The sequence below is a fragment of the Arvicola amphibius genome, chromosome 8 (genome assembly GCF_903992535.2).
Source record: "Arvicola amphibius chromosome 8, mArvAmp1.2, whole genome shotgun sequence".
NCBI classification, from domain to species: Eukaryota; Metazoa; Chordata; class Mammalia; order Rodentia; family Cricetidae; genus Arvicola; species Arvicola amphibius.
In genome coordinates this window covers 36,703,565-36,723,276 of record NC_052054.1, presented here as the reverse complement: position 1 = coordinate 36,723,276, position 19,712 = coordinate 36,703,565, and the positions used below count along the sequence as shown (strand labels likewise).

The following is a 19,712-nucleotide window of genomic DNA, read 5'->3' as shown; positions in this document are numbered from 1 at the left end:
TGCATTTAAACAAAAAATCAATAGTATCAGTTACCTCCATATGGGTTAAAATGCTATTTAAGATTGATTTCTGGAAAACTTCTAATGTTTGGTTTATGTATAATTCTCATTTCTTCAATGTAGTTAGTGGCCAAGGAAGTGTTTAAATAATATACGAATGTCAAATGCCTTAGGTATATACCTATTAAAAGGTATGCAAAATATAAATAGGATTGTATATTTTCAAAACTTTAAAATAAACACAAAGAATATATAGGTCTACATGTTATAATTTAAGGTCAACACTAGCACATAATTTTTTACCTAAATACATTCCTATGACAATACATGCACCTACAAACACATGGCCATGCACAGAATCTTGTTTTCTGCATTTGCAAGAAAGTTAGACTATACAATATTGTACATTGTTTCAACTTAAATCATTTTGGAAAGTCAATGAGGATGGCAATAAAAAAAATCTCATCTAAGAAATTAAAGTAAAAGGAGATAATTATCCCACAGATTAAAAACACTGAAGACTGATGCAAGGTTAGGGTTAGATTGCTTGTCCCAGTGATCTTGAAAGTTGCAGAAGAGAACAGGATTGTTTGTAAACACTCTGAATATTCAGTTTGGCAAAAGGGATGAGAACTTGTATAATCCGGCAATCCAGGCTACATCTAGACCATCTGGGCTTCAGACTGCAGAGAGCCTTTATAGCTGTAGACAGTCCTCCGTAAGGCTGGGGGTGCCGATGGCGATCTGGATGCCCATCTGGATGGGAGTCGGCGATTAGCTGGTCTGGCAGGTCGGGAGAATCCCTTTCCATTCGAGGCTTTCACTGCTATGGATTCCTACAACACAAATAAAGGCCACAATCTCCTGACACAAGCCACCTTTATCCACAAAAAACACCAAAATGATCACCACCACCACCACCACAATAATAATAAAAATGTTCATAAGATTTTGTGCTCATGGTTCCAACTGTCCTTTAATTTTTCTATATTTATTTTAATTTATAGGTGTTTTGCCTTGTAGGTGTACCTGGTGCCCATAAAGGTCAGAAGTGGTCATCAGATTCCCTGAAACCAAAATTATAGGTGGTTACCAGGTCCTCTAGAAGAGCAGCAAGTGCTCTTAACTGTTGAGACATCTCTCCAGCTCCCACAACCCTCTAATAATAAAGCTGATATTTTTGTATAAGAGACAGGTAGTGAGGATAGACACAGGTGTTAGTATTTTCCTTCATAGCCAAGCAATAGCCTCATTTTAAAAATTGTCCCTTTGGATATGTAAATTTAATTCAAGTTTTCTTTTCTTTCTTTTTTTTTTTTTTTTTAAAATGAAGCAAAGCAATACAATATGTTCCTAAGGATCTACAGTAGAATGAAACTGAATGAATGAAACTTGTGCCCTGGCAATGCTGAAGCATGCATGGGCAGCATGTATATGGTGGTTCTGTTGAACTTGTGCATATAGGATTTTATGGTCTAAGTTGATGAGAACAACTGACCAGGCCTCTTCCTCAAGAGGGCACCAGATCTCATTACAGATGGTTGTAAGTCATCATGTGGTTGCTGGGAATTGAACTCCAGAACTTTCAAAGAGCAGGCAGTGCTCTTAATAGGCAGAGCAATTTGATCAATGAAAAAGAGGAAACATTCGGCATCTATTCTTAGTTAATGAGAAATTTGTTAATGTACATGTTTGTGTGTCTCTGGTCATAGGACCTACAGAGTTATGGTTTCAACTAAAATGAAGGGAAGTACAACAACCAAGGGATTATTTGAAATGCTGCCTAATGACAATAAGTCATCTTATTTAAACTGCATATATAAAAGGGCATTTTGTATAAGTCTTCATAGTAAATACCAATTTTCTTGACCTCTCCCTTTACAATTAATGAAGACTGTACTCTTTTAAATGGACAAAAGAAAAAAGAGAGGAAAAGTTTATTTAAATACCCATTCTTTTTGTTAATTTTCATGTGAAAAGTATCTATGACTAGCTATATTTTGTAGTCCATCTTTTAGTGGCAAAAACAAAAAATCTGTTTCTGTTTGTTTTAAAATTTTAAGCATTTAAAACGAGACATTGTTTTGAATGATTGCTTTGCCTTCACACACATTCATGTTGCAAACCCTATGAGGACACAGGTCATGAAATGGGAAGGTCTGAATCAATCATAATCAAGAAAGTGGAAGCTATTAAAAATTAATTTACTGAAACAATAAACCTTTAGAGTAAAACTGTAAGTTAACAGATATGTATTATGATTTTTTTTAAAGAAAGGAAACAAACAACTTTCCCTAGGTCCTCGAAAGCATCTTTTATCAATTTTATTTATTTACTTACTTATTTTTGAGGTAGAATCTCACTACTTAGTCCCAGGAGGCATGTAGCTCACTTTGAAAAATCACTCCAGTCTCAAACTCATAGAGATCTACCTGTTTCTTCCTCCTAAGTGTTGAAATTAAAGGCACAACACCACTCGTGTCCTTAATATTACTTATTTATAAGTAATGTACTAGTTGAAGTTTTTAAAACTATACCCTTAGCTCATATTAAGATATTGCCTCATAGAGGGCCAAGACATTAAGAAGATCCCAACATAGGTTTATATCGTACTTATATGATCTAGAAACTGACTTCAGAGCTATTGCTCAAGACAGATGTAGTCCCTGATTTCTCAACTGTGTTATCTTAGCTGAATCTAGTCCTTGCTCCACTTGCTGAATCCCACACTAAACCAAGTGTTCCATTTTACACAATTCTAAACATTGACTCTACATGATACCACCACTTACATCAGAACCACATTTGGTCCTGTTATCTCTGAAACATCTTGAATTTTGCTGTGCAGACCTTGTCTCTGTCTCATAGGTTTTCAGCAGCTTTTCCACAACACCATAATTTGATCTGGGATCAGCTGACCTTGGCCGGCTAGAAAAATTGCTTGGTCTCCAATCATGCTCGTGGAACATGAGCTGATAGCTACTGGGACTTGTACATGCCTGTATTTGTTTGACCAGGCCTGTTGCAGAGACTTTTGTGGAATTACCGAACACATTTTCTATGGGTCCAGGTGTGTGGTCACTAACTTTCAAACCACTAGGCCCACTGTCGTGTTCTGGCATGTCACCTCTATGAGCAAGAGAGATATCAAGAAGGTTGAGATCATCAGGTGATTTTGAATCCTTTTGACTCTGCTGTATTGCTTGACAGTTTCTGTCTGTTCTAAAGACAGTTCTGTTAAATTCATCAATCTTTGCTGCCAGCTTTTCATTCCTTGGAGTCTGTTCATAACTGCAGCTGTAACTTCTAAGTGGATCTCTCTGTGTCACTGAAGGAAGAAAGTCATTTTTCACATGAAGATCAAGCTGAGATTTATTAGGATCATCTGTAATCACCTTTTCAAATTTTGTTTTATTGGGTGTAAAACCAGTTTTTTGGGACTGCACAGAAGGGCTCTCCTTTGTACCTAATACAGAGTCACATAACCACATATTAAGTCCAATCTCTTCATTACCTGAATAGAGGCTTGCCATCTATTTTGACTTCTGGTGTCCAAGAGGAAACCATGGTACTTTCTTTCAAATTTCTCTCTTCTTGTGGAAACAGTGGAGACTGCCTCAGAAGGAGATGAGGATTGCAATTAGTTTTGTCTTGACTCTCATGGGCCACCCACCTGTGATATAAACTTTCCTTCAGTCTTTCTTGGGCTTGTTCAGAATATAAACTGGGGAAATTTCGAGAGGTACTTCTTGGAGGAGGAACTGGAGGAGTTTCACTTCTTTGTAAATCAATTAAACCAATTCCACAGTTTTTCATAGAATTGTTTTGGAGTTCATTGGCACAGCTCAGATTCTTGTTCTGTTTTTCTTTCTCCCTATTGGTTGGAAGAATGCCCTGGCCATTACTGATCAAGTGGTTCCCATGAGGTACACTGATTTCACTTGGCATTTCCTGGAGAACAGAATCAGACTTCATCCTATACAATTATAAATCAAGGTATATTAATGACATTTTTTTTCAAAATGAGCTTTTAAAAGAAGCCATAGTTTAAAAATGTATTTATGCTATTAAAAAGTTACAATTTGCTAAAATATTATGTGTATAGTTATATATATGTGTGCATATGTACGTGTACATATATATAATGTGATTATATACATAATGTGATATATATGTGTATATATGTATGTATCCTAAATTCATTTATTATAAGACCTATTTATTGCTTTATTGTAGGGTAAAGTCTTCAGTGTTATATTCATGGTTCTAACCCAAATTTTAGTAAGTGTTATCCCTTATTTTTCCTAACATGAAACCTTATGCTAGATTCAAACTATGCAATGTAGTCTCTTGAGTTTCTGCTCTTGATGTTCCCATTTCTACAGTATTTTTCTTATTATATCCTTTCCCTCATTTTTTTTATGCAAGTTCTATTTTCTACTAAATAATTCCTTTTCAGCTTTCACTTTTCTCCTTGGATTTTAAATAACACTGGGAATAGTGTCAGTCTGAGTGGAGTATCATGAACACTAGGTAATTCCAAATGGAAGGTGTCATTTGAACTTGAAAGGAAGGTAAGATTATATTTTATGAATCAAAGAAAGGTAATAAAAAGAAATAAACTCTAGCAAAGTGTGCCCATTGAGAGAATGAAGAGCATCCTGCATAGACTTAAAGCAGAGCGAGATATAATGAAAGACACAGAGATACTAGGTTATGCCAAATCTTAGAACAATGTGAGCCCACATGATGAGGCTTTAAAGTGCTTTCTCAAGGTCATGGAATGACCATGGAAGCTTCACTTTTCAATGGTTTTTGGTTTTTTTGGAGAATTTCATAAATATATTTGATCATATTTTTCATCTGTCTTTAACTCCTCCCAGATCCTCTCTACCTACCTACTCACTCAACTTCATGTTCTTTTTCACCATGACAGCTTTAGATTCTATATAATTTGTAAATGGAGACTGACAAGTCTTTGTATAAGACATGCATAGAGTAACAATGTGGATTAACAAACATCAAAATCACATAATAAAATAGATTATACATATTCAACTTATAAAAAGCTCCTACAACAATGTAAAATGAAGTATAGGAAACACCCATTAATAGAGGACAGAATGGAGGAAGCTCAATGGGCAAATGGAGTGCAGTGCACATTGACAAACTCTGTTGCAAGTCATCACAAAACTTCTCAGGTTCTTCACAGCTAAATAATAATAAGGAATCTCATTGTTGTAGCATTCTAAGAGAAGCTCTGGTCCCTCAATGAGCTAAATATTGATACAAAATAATCTGTACTTAGCCATGCACAGAACTCCAAATTATTTTTTTAAACTTAGTTAAAGCTTAGTCTTAAAATTATTGTGATTCTGACCTAAAACAAGAGTTGGTGCCATATAGATATATAATGTGTTACTTTGAAGTACATATTCCTTTATTATATACCTAACTGTTGAGAAATAAATGGTCCAGTATTAAAATATTTAAACAGAACTTCTTATACTGTTCAAACACCACATTGTTAACTTTGTCATATTTAATAACCGATTTACTGGATCTGCCCATTTGCATATTTTTCCTCCTGCTGACACGCAATGAGAAAGAACTACAGTAGAGGATACATAATCATTTATTACAGTCTATCTTAACTAAACACCAAAAGGAATATCATATTCCTAATATTTAAGTAATGAAATGGACTGGAAGGTTACTTTTAAGAATTCATGAAATAAGGTATACATTAAGAGGCAGTTTAGATTCACTGACTATAAACAGAATTCATTTTTGGTTTCCCGGATTACAATGATCACATGTGTGCCAGCCTACCTTCTGTGGTTAGAACGCTTTCGGATTTCCTCTTGAAAGGTACATAGTTCTTCACTAACTTTTGCAAGTTCGTCAAGAGCCTTCACACACATAACACATAAAAGAGAACCTTTGTTAGCACTCAGAAGTGTTCACTCTTCTTTAGAAACAGTTTATGGCTGGTTCTATCTTACTTACTGTGTTAAGGGCAACAGAACAGTTTGTACTCTCCTCCTCAGAAGGCCTCATGTCAGCCCACACATCACACGCCTTCTCTTTTGTGGCCATCAGATCCAGAAGCCCTATTTTGCTTTCTGGGGGTACGTTTTGTTTTCTGTACACTTGATTTCCTTTCCTGAGGAAGTCTCTTTCTACTTTGTTTTCCTTTACCAGACCATCTTGGTGATTTGTCACTCTGAATTCACATTGTCTTGAATTGGGGGGATTTGGAGGGAATTCCATTTTATCTCGAACATGATCAAGATTAATAACCTTAGAATGTTCATTCATGTTCATCTTCCTCCTCAGCTTTACTTCCTGGCAAAGCTGTAAGAAATAAAAATTAAAAATTTACTTTTCCTAGTTTATTTGATCAATATATTCCTTCTTTTTTTTCTTTTTGATCAATATATATATATATATATATATATATATTTAAAAGTAGAATCTCACTACATAGTATTGAATTGAACCTTATTCTAAAGATCAGAATGACTTCAAACTCCCAAATATCTACCTGCTTCTGCCTCTGAGCAGTGGAAAAAAAGGTGTGTGCTGGTGTGCCTTGCTTTGATCCATATTCTTGATACTGAGCAAATTATTTTGAGTTCTCTTTGCAATGTTACTATATACTACCATGGTATTAATGCTTGTGCATATAGAGAATGCCTATAAAACAAGGATGAGCTAGAAAAGTTGTGGTGAACCATGAAGACTAGTTTCTAGTAGGGCAAAGTAGGGATTCTATTTTTCTGATAAGAAATAAGCTCATTAAAAATTAAAAAATAGGTTACAGATATAACAGAATTCTCAAAGAATCTCAAATGGCTGAAAAACATTTAAGGAATTGCTCAACAACTTTAGCCATCAGGAAAATGTGAATCAAAATGAATTTAAGATGACCATTCAGAATGGCTAAGATCAAAAATGCTGATGATAATATATGCTAGGTAGGATGCAGAGTAAGGGGCACATTCCTTCATTGGTGGTGGGAGTACAAACTTGTACAGCAACTTTGGAAATCAGTATGGTGGTTTCTCAGAAAACTTGGAATCAATCTACCTCAAAATTCAGCTACACTACTCTTGGGCATGTGCCCAATGGATGTGCAATCATACCACAAGGACACTTGTTCTACTATGTTCATAGTAGTATTATTGATAACAGCCAGAACCTGGAAACAACCTAGATGCCCCTCAACCAAAGTGTGGATAAAAAAAGTGTGGTACATTTAGACAATGGAGTATTACTCTGATGTGGGATTTCCCTCTGTATGCTGTGAATACGACTGGTTAATTAATAAAGAAAACTGCCTTAGCCTTTTGATAGGGCAGAACTTAGATAAACAGGGAAAACTAAACTGAATGCTATGAGAAAGAAGAAAGTCAGAGAGAAACCACGTAGCCCAACTGGAGAAAGACACTGGAACTTTTGCCGGTAGGCCATGACCTCCTGGTGATGCACAGATTAATGGAGATGGGTTAAATGAAGATGTAAGAGCTAGCCAATAAGAAGCTAGAGCTATTGGGCCAAGCAGTGTTTTAATTGATACAGTTTCTGTGTGATGATTTTGGGGCTGAGCAGCTGGGAACCAACAATCAGCCTCCTTTCAACATTACTCAGCGGTAAAAAACAATCACATCATGAAATTTGCAGGCAAATGGATGGAACTAGACAAAATAATCTCAAGAGAGGTAACCAGACCTAGAAAGACAAACACAGTATACACTCACTCATAAGTGGATATTAAATGTAAAGCAAATGATAACCAGACTACAACACACATCCTAGAGAAGCTAGGTAACAAGGAGGACCCTAAGAGGGACACATATGGATCACCCTAGGAAGCAAAAATAGAAATCTTCTGGGTAAACTAGGGTTGGGGGGAACAAGAGGAGGGGAAGTGGGATAAGAGCATGAGGGAACAGAATGGTTGAGTTGTGGCAGGGAAAGAGAGGGAGAGCATGGCAAATTCCCAGGAACCCACGAGCATGACCCCAGCTAAGACTCTTAGTAATAGTGGAGAGGGTGCCTGAGCGGGCCTTCTCCTCTAATCAGAATGGTGACTACCCTAATTGTCATCATAGAACCTTCATACAGTAACTGATGGAAGTAGATGCAGAGATACAGAGCCAAGCACTGGGCTGAGCTCCTAGGGTTCAGTGGAAGAGAAGGAGGTGGTGTTATATGAGCAAGGGGTGCAGTGGTTCAAGATCACGATGGAGAAAATCAAAGAGATAACTAAGACATGCTAGTGGGAGCTCATGAACTCTGTCTGATAGCTGGGGAGCTTGTATGGGTTCAAATTAGACTCTCTGAGTGACAGTTGTGTGGCTTGCCCTTTTTGTGGGGCCCCTGGTAGTGGGACCAGGATTTATCCCTGTTGCATGAACTGGCTTTCTGGAGCCCATTCCCTATTTTGGGATACCATGCTCAGTCTTGATACAGGGGGAAAGGGCTTGGTCCTGGCTCAACTTGATACACCAACCTTTGTTGACTCCCCATAGGAGACCTTACTTTCTCTAAGGAGTGGATGGGAGGTGGGGTAGAAGAATAAGGAGGGAAGGGAGGGGAAACTGTGGTTGCTATGTAAATGAATAAAAATAAAATAAATAAAATACACATATAAAAAAGTAAAAGAAATCTGGATCTATACAAAATACAGAAGCACAATCACAAAATTACACTGACCTGAATCAATTACTGGCTCTTCTCCCTACCCACTTTCTCATATAATAAGAGTTTAACATTAATAAATTAAAATATTTTAAACATATGATCTCATATAGCAACATTAACTATCCAAATGGCTGACAACATCATATAGTAAATCGACATATTCTTCCCTCTAAGTAAGCCCTTATTAATCATCCCCTTTAGCTTGTCAACTGCATTATTGAGGGGTAGATATTATAGTGATATTTTTAATGACACAGTGATACACATTCTTTAAGAATGCTGTTTGTTTTTGTGCAGATTAAAATGAGTATATCAGTGTTCTACATGATAAAACAGACCTTGAAAGCTTCGGCCATCTATTGCCTCTGTTAAAGACAATCCTAAATTATTTCTTAAGGAGGCTGTCTCAGTGAGATCAGCAGATACTCTGTCAGCTAACCCCTAAAGTGAAGAAAGAAGTGGCATTCTCCTGAGACTGGTGTCTTGCAAAAGCATATCATTTTTCAAAACAGACCACCAAATAACTTTAAAGTGAATACATTTATATTTCACAAATGCAAGAAATGTCTTTAATAATAACATACTTACTTGATAATTAACCATAACTTCATTTGAAAGAATGTACATAGCTAATATATTAAGAATACATGGTGCTTTTAGTTCCCTGATATTGATTAAAGTTTTAGTCACTCACCTCATTGTAGCAAGGTTGTCACCAAACTATAGCAATAAGCGGATTGTTTTGATGCTTACAAAGTTATCTGTATTGAACTGCTGTTCAACATATGTGCTTGAAGGAACAACTCTCAAAAGTACCATGTTAAATTTGAAGATGTTATTGGTAGTGTTGTCCCCATTTAAGAATTCCTGAATAGGCTTGGTGTGGTGGTACTCTCCTTTAAACCCAACACTTGGGAGGGAGAGGCAGGAGGATCTCTATGAGTTTGAAGCCAGTCTGGTCTATAAAGCAAGTTACACAACATCTGGGGTTGTTAACAACAACAACAAAAAACCCTCCCTCTTAAAACAAAACAAAACAAAAAATTCCAGAGTAAAAGGACAATTGCTGTATTTTCAATCCCAAGGGAAATATATTGGGTTTTAGAAAGTCCCATTCTTGTGTATTATATCCAATTCCTTCTGTATTCATCTCATCCTTCAAATTTGCCTTTGTATACTTTAACTTATGTGTAATTCTATACCATTATAACTTCCCATAACTTCTCAACTTAATTGACAAGTTAAAAGAACAACTACAACCCCCCCAAACTAGTATACTGTAATGAATGGAGAACATTTTGTTTGGTATAGGGAATCTGTCCTATCTGATACTCAACCCTCATTCTTTTTTTTTTTTTTTTTTTTTTTTTTTTTTTGGTTTTTCGAGACAGGGTTTCTCTGCAGCTTTAGAGCCTGTCCTGGAGCTAGCTCTTATAGACCAGGCTGGTCTCGAACTCACAGAGATCCGCCTGCCTCTGCCTCCCGAGTGCTGGGATTAAAGGCGTGTGCCACCACCATGCGGTATAGCCCTCATTCTTTCAAAGGACACAAACAGAAAAGATTGCAAAGCAAACAAAAAGATTTCAAGATTTCTATCAACTCAGTGTAGCCATAATCATAGTTGATATGTGGATTGTGTTCAAATGGTCTGAGTGCATATAGCTTGACTGTTCAATAGCAATTGCAATGAATGTGGACAGGAGTTCAGCAGAAATGTACAAGTGTCTTCATGCCGGGTGCTGGATGCCAGATACCAGATGCTGGATGCCGAATGCTTTCACTGGGTGATATTATTATTTAACATCACTGATGTTAGAGATGTACACTCAGGAGTCTTCACTTTTCTAGTACACAGCTCAATAACCTGAAATTTTAATACTATATCCAAATAACTTTAAACAAATGTCCTGTTATTTTTGAGCAATATATTTGTTAAACAAAAACCTTTGTTATATTTACATAATCATAATATTTCCAAATACTGGATTTTTTTTTACTTTTTAAAACAAGGGTTGATTCTCTATAGCCTGAGAAAATATTTCCTTGTGTTTGTCTCAACCTTTTTATGCACACACATACAGTTAGCATATATATATAGTTAGCATATATATATGATATTTACATTATAATTCATAAAAGAAGAAAATTACAGTTATAAAGTAGCAACAAAATAATTTTTTGGTGGGGGGGCTCACCACAACATGAGGAGCTGTATTAAAAAGTTGACAGCATAAACAAAGTTGAAAACGACTTCTAAATTTTCATTTTAACATAAGGGTACAAAATAAAAGCAGTCTCAGAGACACCACTAGGTGAGTTTGTACTGACTTTGATCTAATGTATGTGTTGAGATATTTATTTCTTTGGAGGAAGAAGAGAAATTAAAGTAGTTCTCAATATAAAATGAACATCAGTGGATTTTTTTTTTAGATTGGAGTTTACAGTATGTTTAAATGAAATCAAGCCATACCTCTTCGATCTTCTTCTGCATGACCTTCCACTGACTTTCCCATTCTTTTCTTTCATTATCAAACTGGTCCAGTAACTCCATCTTTTCCTTATGCCAGTTGGTCTCTGTGTTCTCCCACTGCTTTTGCAGGTCCATGGCAACTGTGTGAGTGTCAGCCAAAGGGTTTCTGCTCATCTCTGCCTTCTCTTAACTGCTTCTTGGAAGTGTGGAAGTGTTTGAATTGAAGTGGTCTCACTTGCCTTTATAAAGTAAAGATACAAGAAGATAGAGTCTCAAATTCTGGAAATATCATTTTGCCAAGCGTCAAATATAATAATTAAACTACAGAAAACTAAACACAAAAGAAGCAAGATCTCCCCCATGTCAAGTGGGAAGGCTGTACCAAGACCCTAAGCCAGGTAGTCACTGTGGGAGTCTCATGTCTTAGTAAGAAACCATACCAATCTTAAAAATGAAAAAGGTCATTATTTTACTTCTTCAAGTAAGATCTCAAGTATCATTACTATTCTGTGAGACACATTTTAAAACCTACTCTTTTCTTTCATTGGGACTATATATGTCTATATGTCTAGAATTATAACTATAAAAAACTGAAGAAAAACTTTCTTATGTTACACTAAGTAGTGACCAAAATGACATGATTTCTAACATTCAGGAAATGGACATTTAGGGTTCGATGAGACATTTTAAAATACCAGAAATAGGGACTAGAAAGCTAGCTCAGAGCTTTAGATTGCATATTGCCCTTACAGAGAACCCATGTTTGGTTCTCAGCCCCCTTATTGGACGACTTATAATCCTCTGTAATTCCAGCTTCAGGGAATCCAACACCTTTTTCTGAGTCCGTGGACACTTACATTGATACATACACATCCTCCATCCCCACTATACACATAGTTAAAAATTAACCTTAAAATACCATATATATAATTCTATTATAAAAGTTGATTATTTATATTAAAGTGAGGCTATTCATAGCATTATTATGAACTTTAGATAGTATTATACATGTACAGCAATTTGAGAAATTAAAAAAAAACTTTGGACTTTAAAATTCTTATTTTATCTGAAGAACATTCTTATTAATAAAAATAAAGTATGAATGTTTGTAGTGAAGAAAAAAGCTTATTAATAATAAACGATTTTATTTAAAATAATTATGCCAGTAAGGACCATAGAGTTATGTGTTGTAGTGAAGCCACTTGTTCGTTTCCTGGCTGCCCAAACTCCTGAAATAACCACACAGAAACTGAATTAATTAAATTACTGCTTGGCCAATTACTTAAGCATATTGCTAGCTAGCTCGTACATCTAGAATTAACCCATATCCACTATTTTATATTTTACCATGAAGATTGTAGCCTATCAGCAAGGTTTCAACATGTCTGTCTCCAGCAGTAGCTCCATGGCTTCTCTCTGACTCTACCTCCTTTCTCCCAGCATTTTTTCCCACCTACCTCTATTCTGCTCTGCACAGGCCCAAGACAGTTTCTTTATTAAACAATGGTATTTAGAGCATACAGAGGGGAATCCCACATCAGTTATGTGTAACTCAGCAGGCTCACATGTTTAGCTTGTCAAGGTCCTGAGCTGATCTCCAGAACATACATGTATACAAGTACGTGTGCATGCACACACACACACACACACACACACACACACACACACACATCAAAAAGAGAAAACGAAAACCAAACAAAAACCAAAACCATGATTTACCAGCTTACTAACTCGTGGCCATATTGTTTTAACCTTTCTGTTACTCATGCACCAATCTACCAATAGTCAATGTTGTGGTGTTTCTGACAGAATAAAGTCTGTATGATTATGTAGAAAAAACAATTTTGCATTCACCAAAGAGAACTGCATATTTCACACCCCGAATATTAGATGACCATGAAAGATAACTTTTTTTTTTCTCGGGCCTATCCAGTCAAGATAGGAATAAATTGTAATAGACTTGAATTGAAAGCATAACTTTTGTGCAGGCTCTGCTTCTTAAAAAAAAGCAAAAAAACCCAACAAAAACAAAACAAAACATAACAAAAAACAAAAAGCCCTACTGATGTTGAGATCTATATTTTCTCAAAAAGCATTTACGAATGACACTTGGATAGTTTTTGCATGTTTTCTTGGCACTCACTGTATCATTATCAAGTCAGTCAAGAGAAGTGAACAGTTCCCAGTTTAGTTACAAACATGCTGTCATGAACCCTGTATTAGTCACTCTGTTTCTAACCTCATTTTCTTCCCCAATATTACTGGTTTTGCTTTTGATACTCTCCGCACCTATAAGCCATGAAGATCTATCGAAACAAAGATAGTAAAGAATTTGCAGAATTTGGACTTTTGTTTCTACTGATACAACTAAAACCCATTCCCATCTAAAACCCATTCCCAGGAAACAAGACCAGGCTTGTTTTAAGAATGAGAGACAGCTTCAAAGCTATCTGTAACAAACTGTGACCTGAAAGTATCTCAGTGGCTATAAAGAATTGCCCCTGGGACATCTTAGGAAAATTAGGGAGGTCTGAGACATCAAGAGGAAACTATAAATTTAACTAAAGACATTATGCATAGGGGGTGGGATAATGGCAAGATAGAAAAAAAGGTTTTATGATATCCCATGGTTTGTCCCAACTGTGTTTAAAAATTGCAAATACTCCGAAATTGTTCTCACAAAGATTTACTACAGCCATGTACCAATGGGTGCAACTTTTCTTTCATTTTAATTCCTCTGAACCATGGGCACCTCAGAGTTTAAAGCCCTTCTATTTTTATCTACAAGAAGATCATCCAGAAATACTCTATGTCAGTTTTGTCCCTAATAATAGGAGTATGTCAGCCCAGAAGACAGTTGTGAAGGCCTGGATTTTGAGCTTCCCTGCATAGCATCAAACTGAGCTAGTGTTTCAGGGCTGATCTATCTACACAGCCTCCCCTTTCCAGAGCCAAAGGAAAACCTAGTTCGTGAAAGGTGATGGCTACTGTTGGAAACGAATGGTTTCATATCAAAAAGGCTTGACCAAAAGGTCTATTTACAGCAATGTTTGCCAATTTTTTTTTGTACAGGGATTTCCTTAGCTTTGCTAGCATCTCAGTTTTGTATTCATATACATATAAATATCTACTGTAACACAGAAAGAGATATTGCATTGTTCTCTAAAAACAAACTATTGGAGGGTAGGCATAGAGACTTTCTGACAAGCAAGTGACCAAGTGAGAGAATGTGTAGTAAGAATCTAAACACTACTGCTATCATAATGAATTCTTGAGAAGTGATTATTTCTTCCCTCTTGTGTTTCATTCCCTCTTTCCCTTCATCCTTTCCTTCGCCCATTTCCATGTAACCCCCTTCCTAAAGTAAAGCTGATTATTTTGAATTCTACTTCCTTGGAAGCAAGTCTAACTGTGGAAACTTTTCTATTCCCTTTGACTGTGTCTTGCCTCAGTATTTTTCAACTTTCTTAAGGTTGTTTGCCAAGCCAAGTATGTAGTGCAAAACCATTCGTTGCTAGCAAAATGCTGAATAAATATATAAAACTCTTTTTTTTCTATCATTCTCAATTAAGTTTTTAAGATGCCAAGCTAAAGGGTCCATTTTGTAGGGACAGCATGTTCTGTGATGAGAAGTTTCAGGGTCAAGTGGATCAGCACATTCAAAAGCTCAGATGTAGTTCTCTCCACTGAAGCAAATATAAAAGTTCTCTTTGTTCTTAGCTGTCACTCTTTCCCTCCCTCGGATTCTGGCATCTATGGGGGAGAGAAGAAAGAATGTTTTGCGTTCTGCATCCTCTTTCTCATATTTCCTTGCTCTCTGTTTTATTTCAGCTTTCCCCAAGTTCATTCAGAATAGAAGTTTACGGAGGAAATGTGGAAGGACAGAGGTAGCTGCATTTGTTAGTCACACATGAGTCCCTCCCCCAGCAGCACCAAACTGGCATTGTGTAATCCCTTTTAACCCTACTTCTCCAGAAGCCAAGGTTGTGAACGACTGAGAGTGGTTGCGCAAGTGTGCTGATGGGAAGCAAAATGGTTCAGCTGATGGTTCAGCCCTGTTAGGGAGCAAAATTTAAGAGTCGCCAAAGTGTCTCACAGGGGATAAATGATAAAATACAAACTCTGACTAAAAACAACTTTTGGCTTGGAGAAGCAAAGACATCAAAAGTAACAGCCTTGAGCAGAAGATGTATTGCTGCCATTTCACCCACTCCCCCAGATCTGCCTCAGTTTGGTGATGGCCACACTTCTTTACCTGAGGCATGCTCCGTTCTTTCTGTGTCCCGATTATGACCCTTTCAAACTCCATCTTGTCCACTGAAAGCTGGATTTTAGCCAAGTAAACTCTACGTGGAGAGGTTACTCTACCGCTACTTCTGTCTGCTCTGAATATTTGTTCTGTGACCTTTTACTTCCTTTTCTAAGTAGATTGCTTTTCATAGGATTCAAGTACTTCGCACACACAGGAGGATGCATACTCCAGAAAGGAAGGGCAGAGACAGCATATTCTGCCAACTTCACAATTCCTAGAAGAAATCATTTGGCCTGACAGTGCTTTGACTCTGATGAATTTGGAAGGACTAGAAAACACCATGCCTGGACCTCAAAGTACAGCACCACTTGTCCCCCAAAACTCTGCATCTCATTTCCCAGGTTCTTATCAACCACTGGTAGATACCATTTCAGACAATTAAGGAATCCCATTTCTCTTGAGCTGTTCATCAGAAAGTGCACCTATCCAGAGACCTCCCAACTTGACTTTCTAAGAAGATAAAATGAAAAAGAAATTCACTGCTGTTCATTGCCACTTCTGCCTGCTCCTCGTTTTCTAGCAAGGCCAAAGAGATACAGCCTTTATCAATACCAAATAAATCAGTTTTGTTTTCTCATTTGATTATCATCATTTATTCTTGGCTTTCCGATTTTTTATTCATACTTTCAATCAAAGCTATAGGCACATCAAGTTTAGTTTCCTTACTGGCAAAATACAAGCCTTGATTAAAAACAGCAACCTTTGTCTTGGGGAAGCAAAGATCTAAGAGTAATAACCTTGAGCAGAGGGTATGCTGTTGTCATTTCTTAAAGACTCCAGTGTCTCCGAGCTCACTATGCATAAACATTTACTCAGAAGTGTAATAGTCATCTTAGATTAAACTATTTTTTTAATTGCAAAATTCAAATAACAGCAAACTCAGGGGCTGTGAATTTTATTTTGTACATAACAAAATTAATTTCATCCTGCCACAAATTGCATTCTAATAAATGAGCTGAGCCAAGTTTTTGTGAACCTCTGAGGATTAGTGAGAAACACGGTCTCAGGGTGAGGATGGTATTGTCAGTCCAGGCTTGCAAAATCCACCCTCAGCAGCAGAACAACTTTTTCCTCAGTCAGTGGAGTCCGTTATGCACCCTGCCCACTGTCCTAAATTCCATACACAGACATCCATCAGCACGGGAAGATGCTGACATCCCGCGATACTTAAACCTCATCCATAGTCTAAAAGGCACCAACTGCAGCCCCTCTGTATCCTGCCATGATCAGTGTCTAGCTTTCAAATTCGCTAGAAAAAAAAAAAAAACATACCTTCTTTTACTTGGGGGGCAATCCTGCGGCGGGTCAGTCTCTGTGTGATCAGTCTAGCAACGGAGGAAGCGGGACCAAGAGCTAGTTGTCTCAATGACTCCTTTTCAAAACGGAGTCCGTGCATTCCCACAGCGGTTCTGACAAGCCCCTTCGCAAACTGCACCATCAAAGGGCCACTCTGCTCAGTGTCACAATAGCAGCTGGGGCTACTGTGACGTCAGGGACTTAGAGGCGGCCTTCAGGTTCCCGCTTCCAACCAGAGCTCTGTAACTTTAGAGCAGTGTTCGCACTCTGGGTAAACAACTCCAGGCCCAAGACATTTTTAACTTTTATAATGGAGCCCAGAATTTTCAAACGTGCCAAGAGAGAGCTGCTTGTTAATGGCACATGATGATAATGGACATATTTAGATTTCTTTTATTTGGAAAGTAAACTCATTTCTTAGGCGCAAGAACTATCCTCTTCCTCTAGCTTCTCTCTCCCCTTAGCTAGTAACAGGAAGTAATCCTCAGTAACTTTGTAAGTCTGGCCTGGCATGAAGTGGAAAAATATATCAAATGAAGTGAGAAAAAGAATCTGAAACACACACATACACACACAAACATGAGTCAAAAATTATGTGAAAATATACTGAATGTCTGATTTATATGCCTTGCATCTCTGTGGTTCTACAAAAGCATTATGCCTGCATCTGTAGTATAGTGATGTTTTTAAACAGAGAGAATAGAACCCATGGGAAAAGGTGATACTTCTTATTAGGGGAGGGCAAGGGAAATATCAGCAGTGAGATGACCATAAACTTGGCCCCAGCTGAAGCATGCTGCCACCCAAATAGGGAGAAACCATAAGAGTAGGCTGAGAGTAAGCTTTGTAAACCAGATCAAACAGGCCTGTCTTGTAGATGTAAGACAACTTTGTCTCCTCACGGCTATCTCTGCTGTTTGGTTGGTTGGTTGGCTTTGGTGTGTGTGTGTCTCAGAGTGTGTACATGTATATTTGGCCATATATGTACATATATATATATGTATACACACACATATATAGTTTAATTTAGACAGTGTCTCTAGGATAATTTTGAAGCAAATTCAACAAATAATCTACACTAAATTTCAAGTAACAAGATTGTACCTTCATGTTGAACTTTCCATTTGTATACCACACTATCTGAAGTTTTATATAATTTTGTATTTTTTATTGGACTATTTCCAGGTACCATCTCGTAGGTAGCTAAACCATTTAAGAATGCTAATCTGCTCATAGCATAAATAAACTTATTTAATTTTATCACTAATTTATTTATACAAATTAAGTTTTATTTTTGTAGCACAGGGTAGCCTGAAACTCATTATCATAGCCCTGATTGGTCTCAACTTAGTATAGTACCCCTGCCATAGCCGTTCAAGTCTCAGAATTATGGTCAAAAGTCACCATGGTCAGCTCATACTTAGACTTCTTTTCTCCATAGTAGGACTTTAATGCATGCAGAATAACTGAAGGAAATGCTTGCCCGTGGTTAGAGAGTCAGGCTTCATAATTCTAACAGCAACAACAATCATACTAGTTACAATAGGAACAGCAGTTTTTCATTGTGAGCAGCTTTCTGCAAGGCTCTGTGCTAAGGACTCCAAGGGGATCTTTGTGTTAGTTTACTTCCCTTAGCAACTGTCTCTACAGTTATTATTAACCTGATCTTACTTATGTCTGTGGCTTAGCGAGCTAAAGCATCTTGACAAAGCTCAAGAAACGCCTTTGAGGGGGAGTAAGACTTGGAACTACTTTCCCTATTTGGGGAGCCTGGAATTTTGCCACAAGGATCTAGGTTTCAGTTCTTCTGTCATCGTTTAACTGTGTGAGTCTACAGCTTCTGTCTCTGCCTTAAACAAACAAGCAAACATACACACACACACACAAACATACACACACATATGTACACTTCAGAAGGTTATAAGGCAAGAGGATACATGGAGGGACAGACAGTTGCTCCCATTTGCCTTGGTGCTAAGGCAAATAGGAGGATGAAGGAGGGACTTTGCTCAGAACCATCACCTGGAACTATCAAATATTGCTTCTGGGGACTCTCATTTCAAAGCACTCAGTTTCTGTGCCTTCTTTGTAGATCAGTTTAAGACTTTACATCTGGGCAGGTAAGCATAAGCCAGGAGTCCCAGAATTTCAGAGATGAAGGCAGGAACATCACGAGTTCAAGGCCAATCTCAGAGAATGAGGACATTCAGGCCAGCCTCGGCTCCAAGTAACCCTGTTCTCCAAACAAACAACAAACAAACATAAACCCACAAACAAAAACAAAATAAAAGAAAGAAAAAGGACTCTTCCCAAATCTCTATCAGATAGCATCTGGCTGGCTTACAGAAGTTATGCTGTGCTTTGGATTTCAGTCTCTCCCAGTGCTATTTTTAGTGCCCCGCTTTCTGTGCTAATAAAAGGGACTACAGGTAGTAGTTTTTTTTTTTTTTTTTTTTTTTTTTTTTTAACAGGTAAAGGGACTTGTAGTACTTTTTATTAGCTTTTTGTCAGGTAATTGTATTGTATGTAGACTTTGAGCAAGCATTCACTTCAAGCGGAACAACCATGTGACTAGTAGCCTTCTGTTGAATAATTTTGTGTATATATATATATATATATATATATATGTGCGTGTGTGTGTGATCTGTGTGTGATCTGTGTGTGTGTGTGTGTGTCTTTGCCTCTCTTTTTCTCTGTCATGGTATGGAAATTAACTCATAGGATAGAAAGGCAACAACTGTTCCAAACAACTTTCAGGAGTTTCCAAACAGTTCCATTTTGAGATGAATAGGTATTGTTCTGTACACAAAATCCATGAATTTAAAAGATTAATGATGGTGTCCTCAGTTCCACAGTAATGGTGATACTTTTATTTATTAAGCCGGGTGACATTTTTAAGTAGGTGTTAGAATAATGAGATATTTT

General features: G+C 37.2%; 1 protein-coding gene across 1 annotated transcript in view; it reads right to left on the bottom strand.

Moving 5' to 3' along the window:
• Nucleotides 1-234: 234 nt before the first annotated feature.
• Nucleotides 235-19,712, bottom strand: part of Kiaa0408 (KIAA0408 ortholog) — a 28,155-nt gene continuing 8,677 nt past the window's right edge. The window contains 6 exon segments of the mRNA XM_038339685.1: nucleotides 235-836; nucleotides 2,793-3,521; nucleotides 3,523-3,976; nucleotides 5,833-5,912; nucleotides 6,010-6,357; nucleotides 11,180-11,418. Coding sequence (XP_038195613.1) covers nucleotides 663-836; nucleotides 2,793-3,521; nucleotides 3,523-3,976; nucleotides 5,833-5,912; nucleotides 6,010-6,357; nucleotides 11,180-11,353 — 1,959 coding nt within the window. The 5' untranslated portion in view covers nucleotides 11,354-11,418 and the 3' untranslated portion in view covers nucleotides 235-662.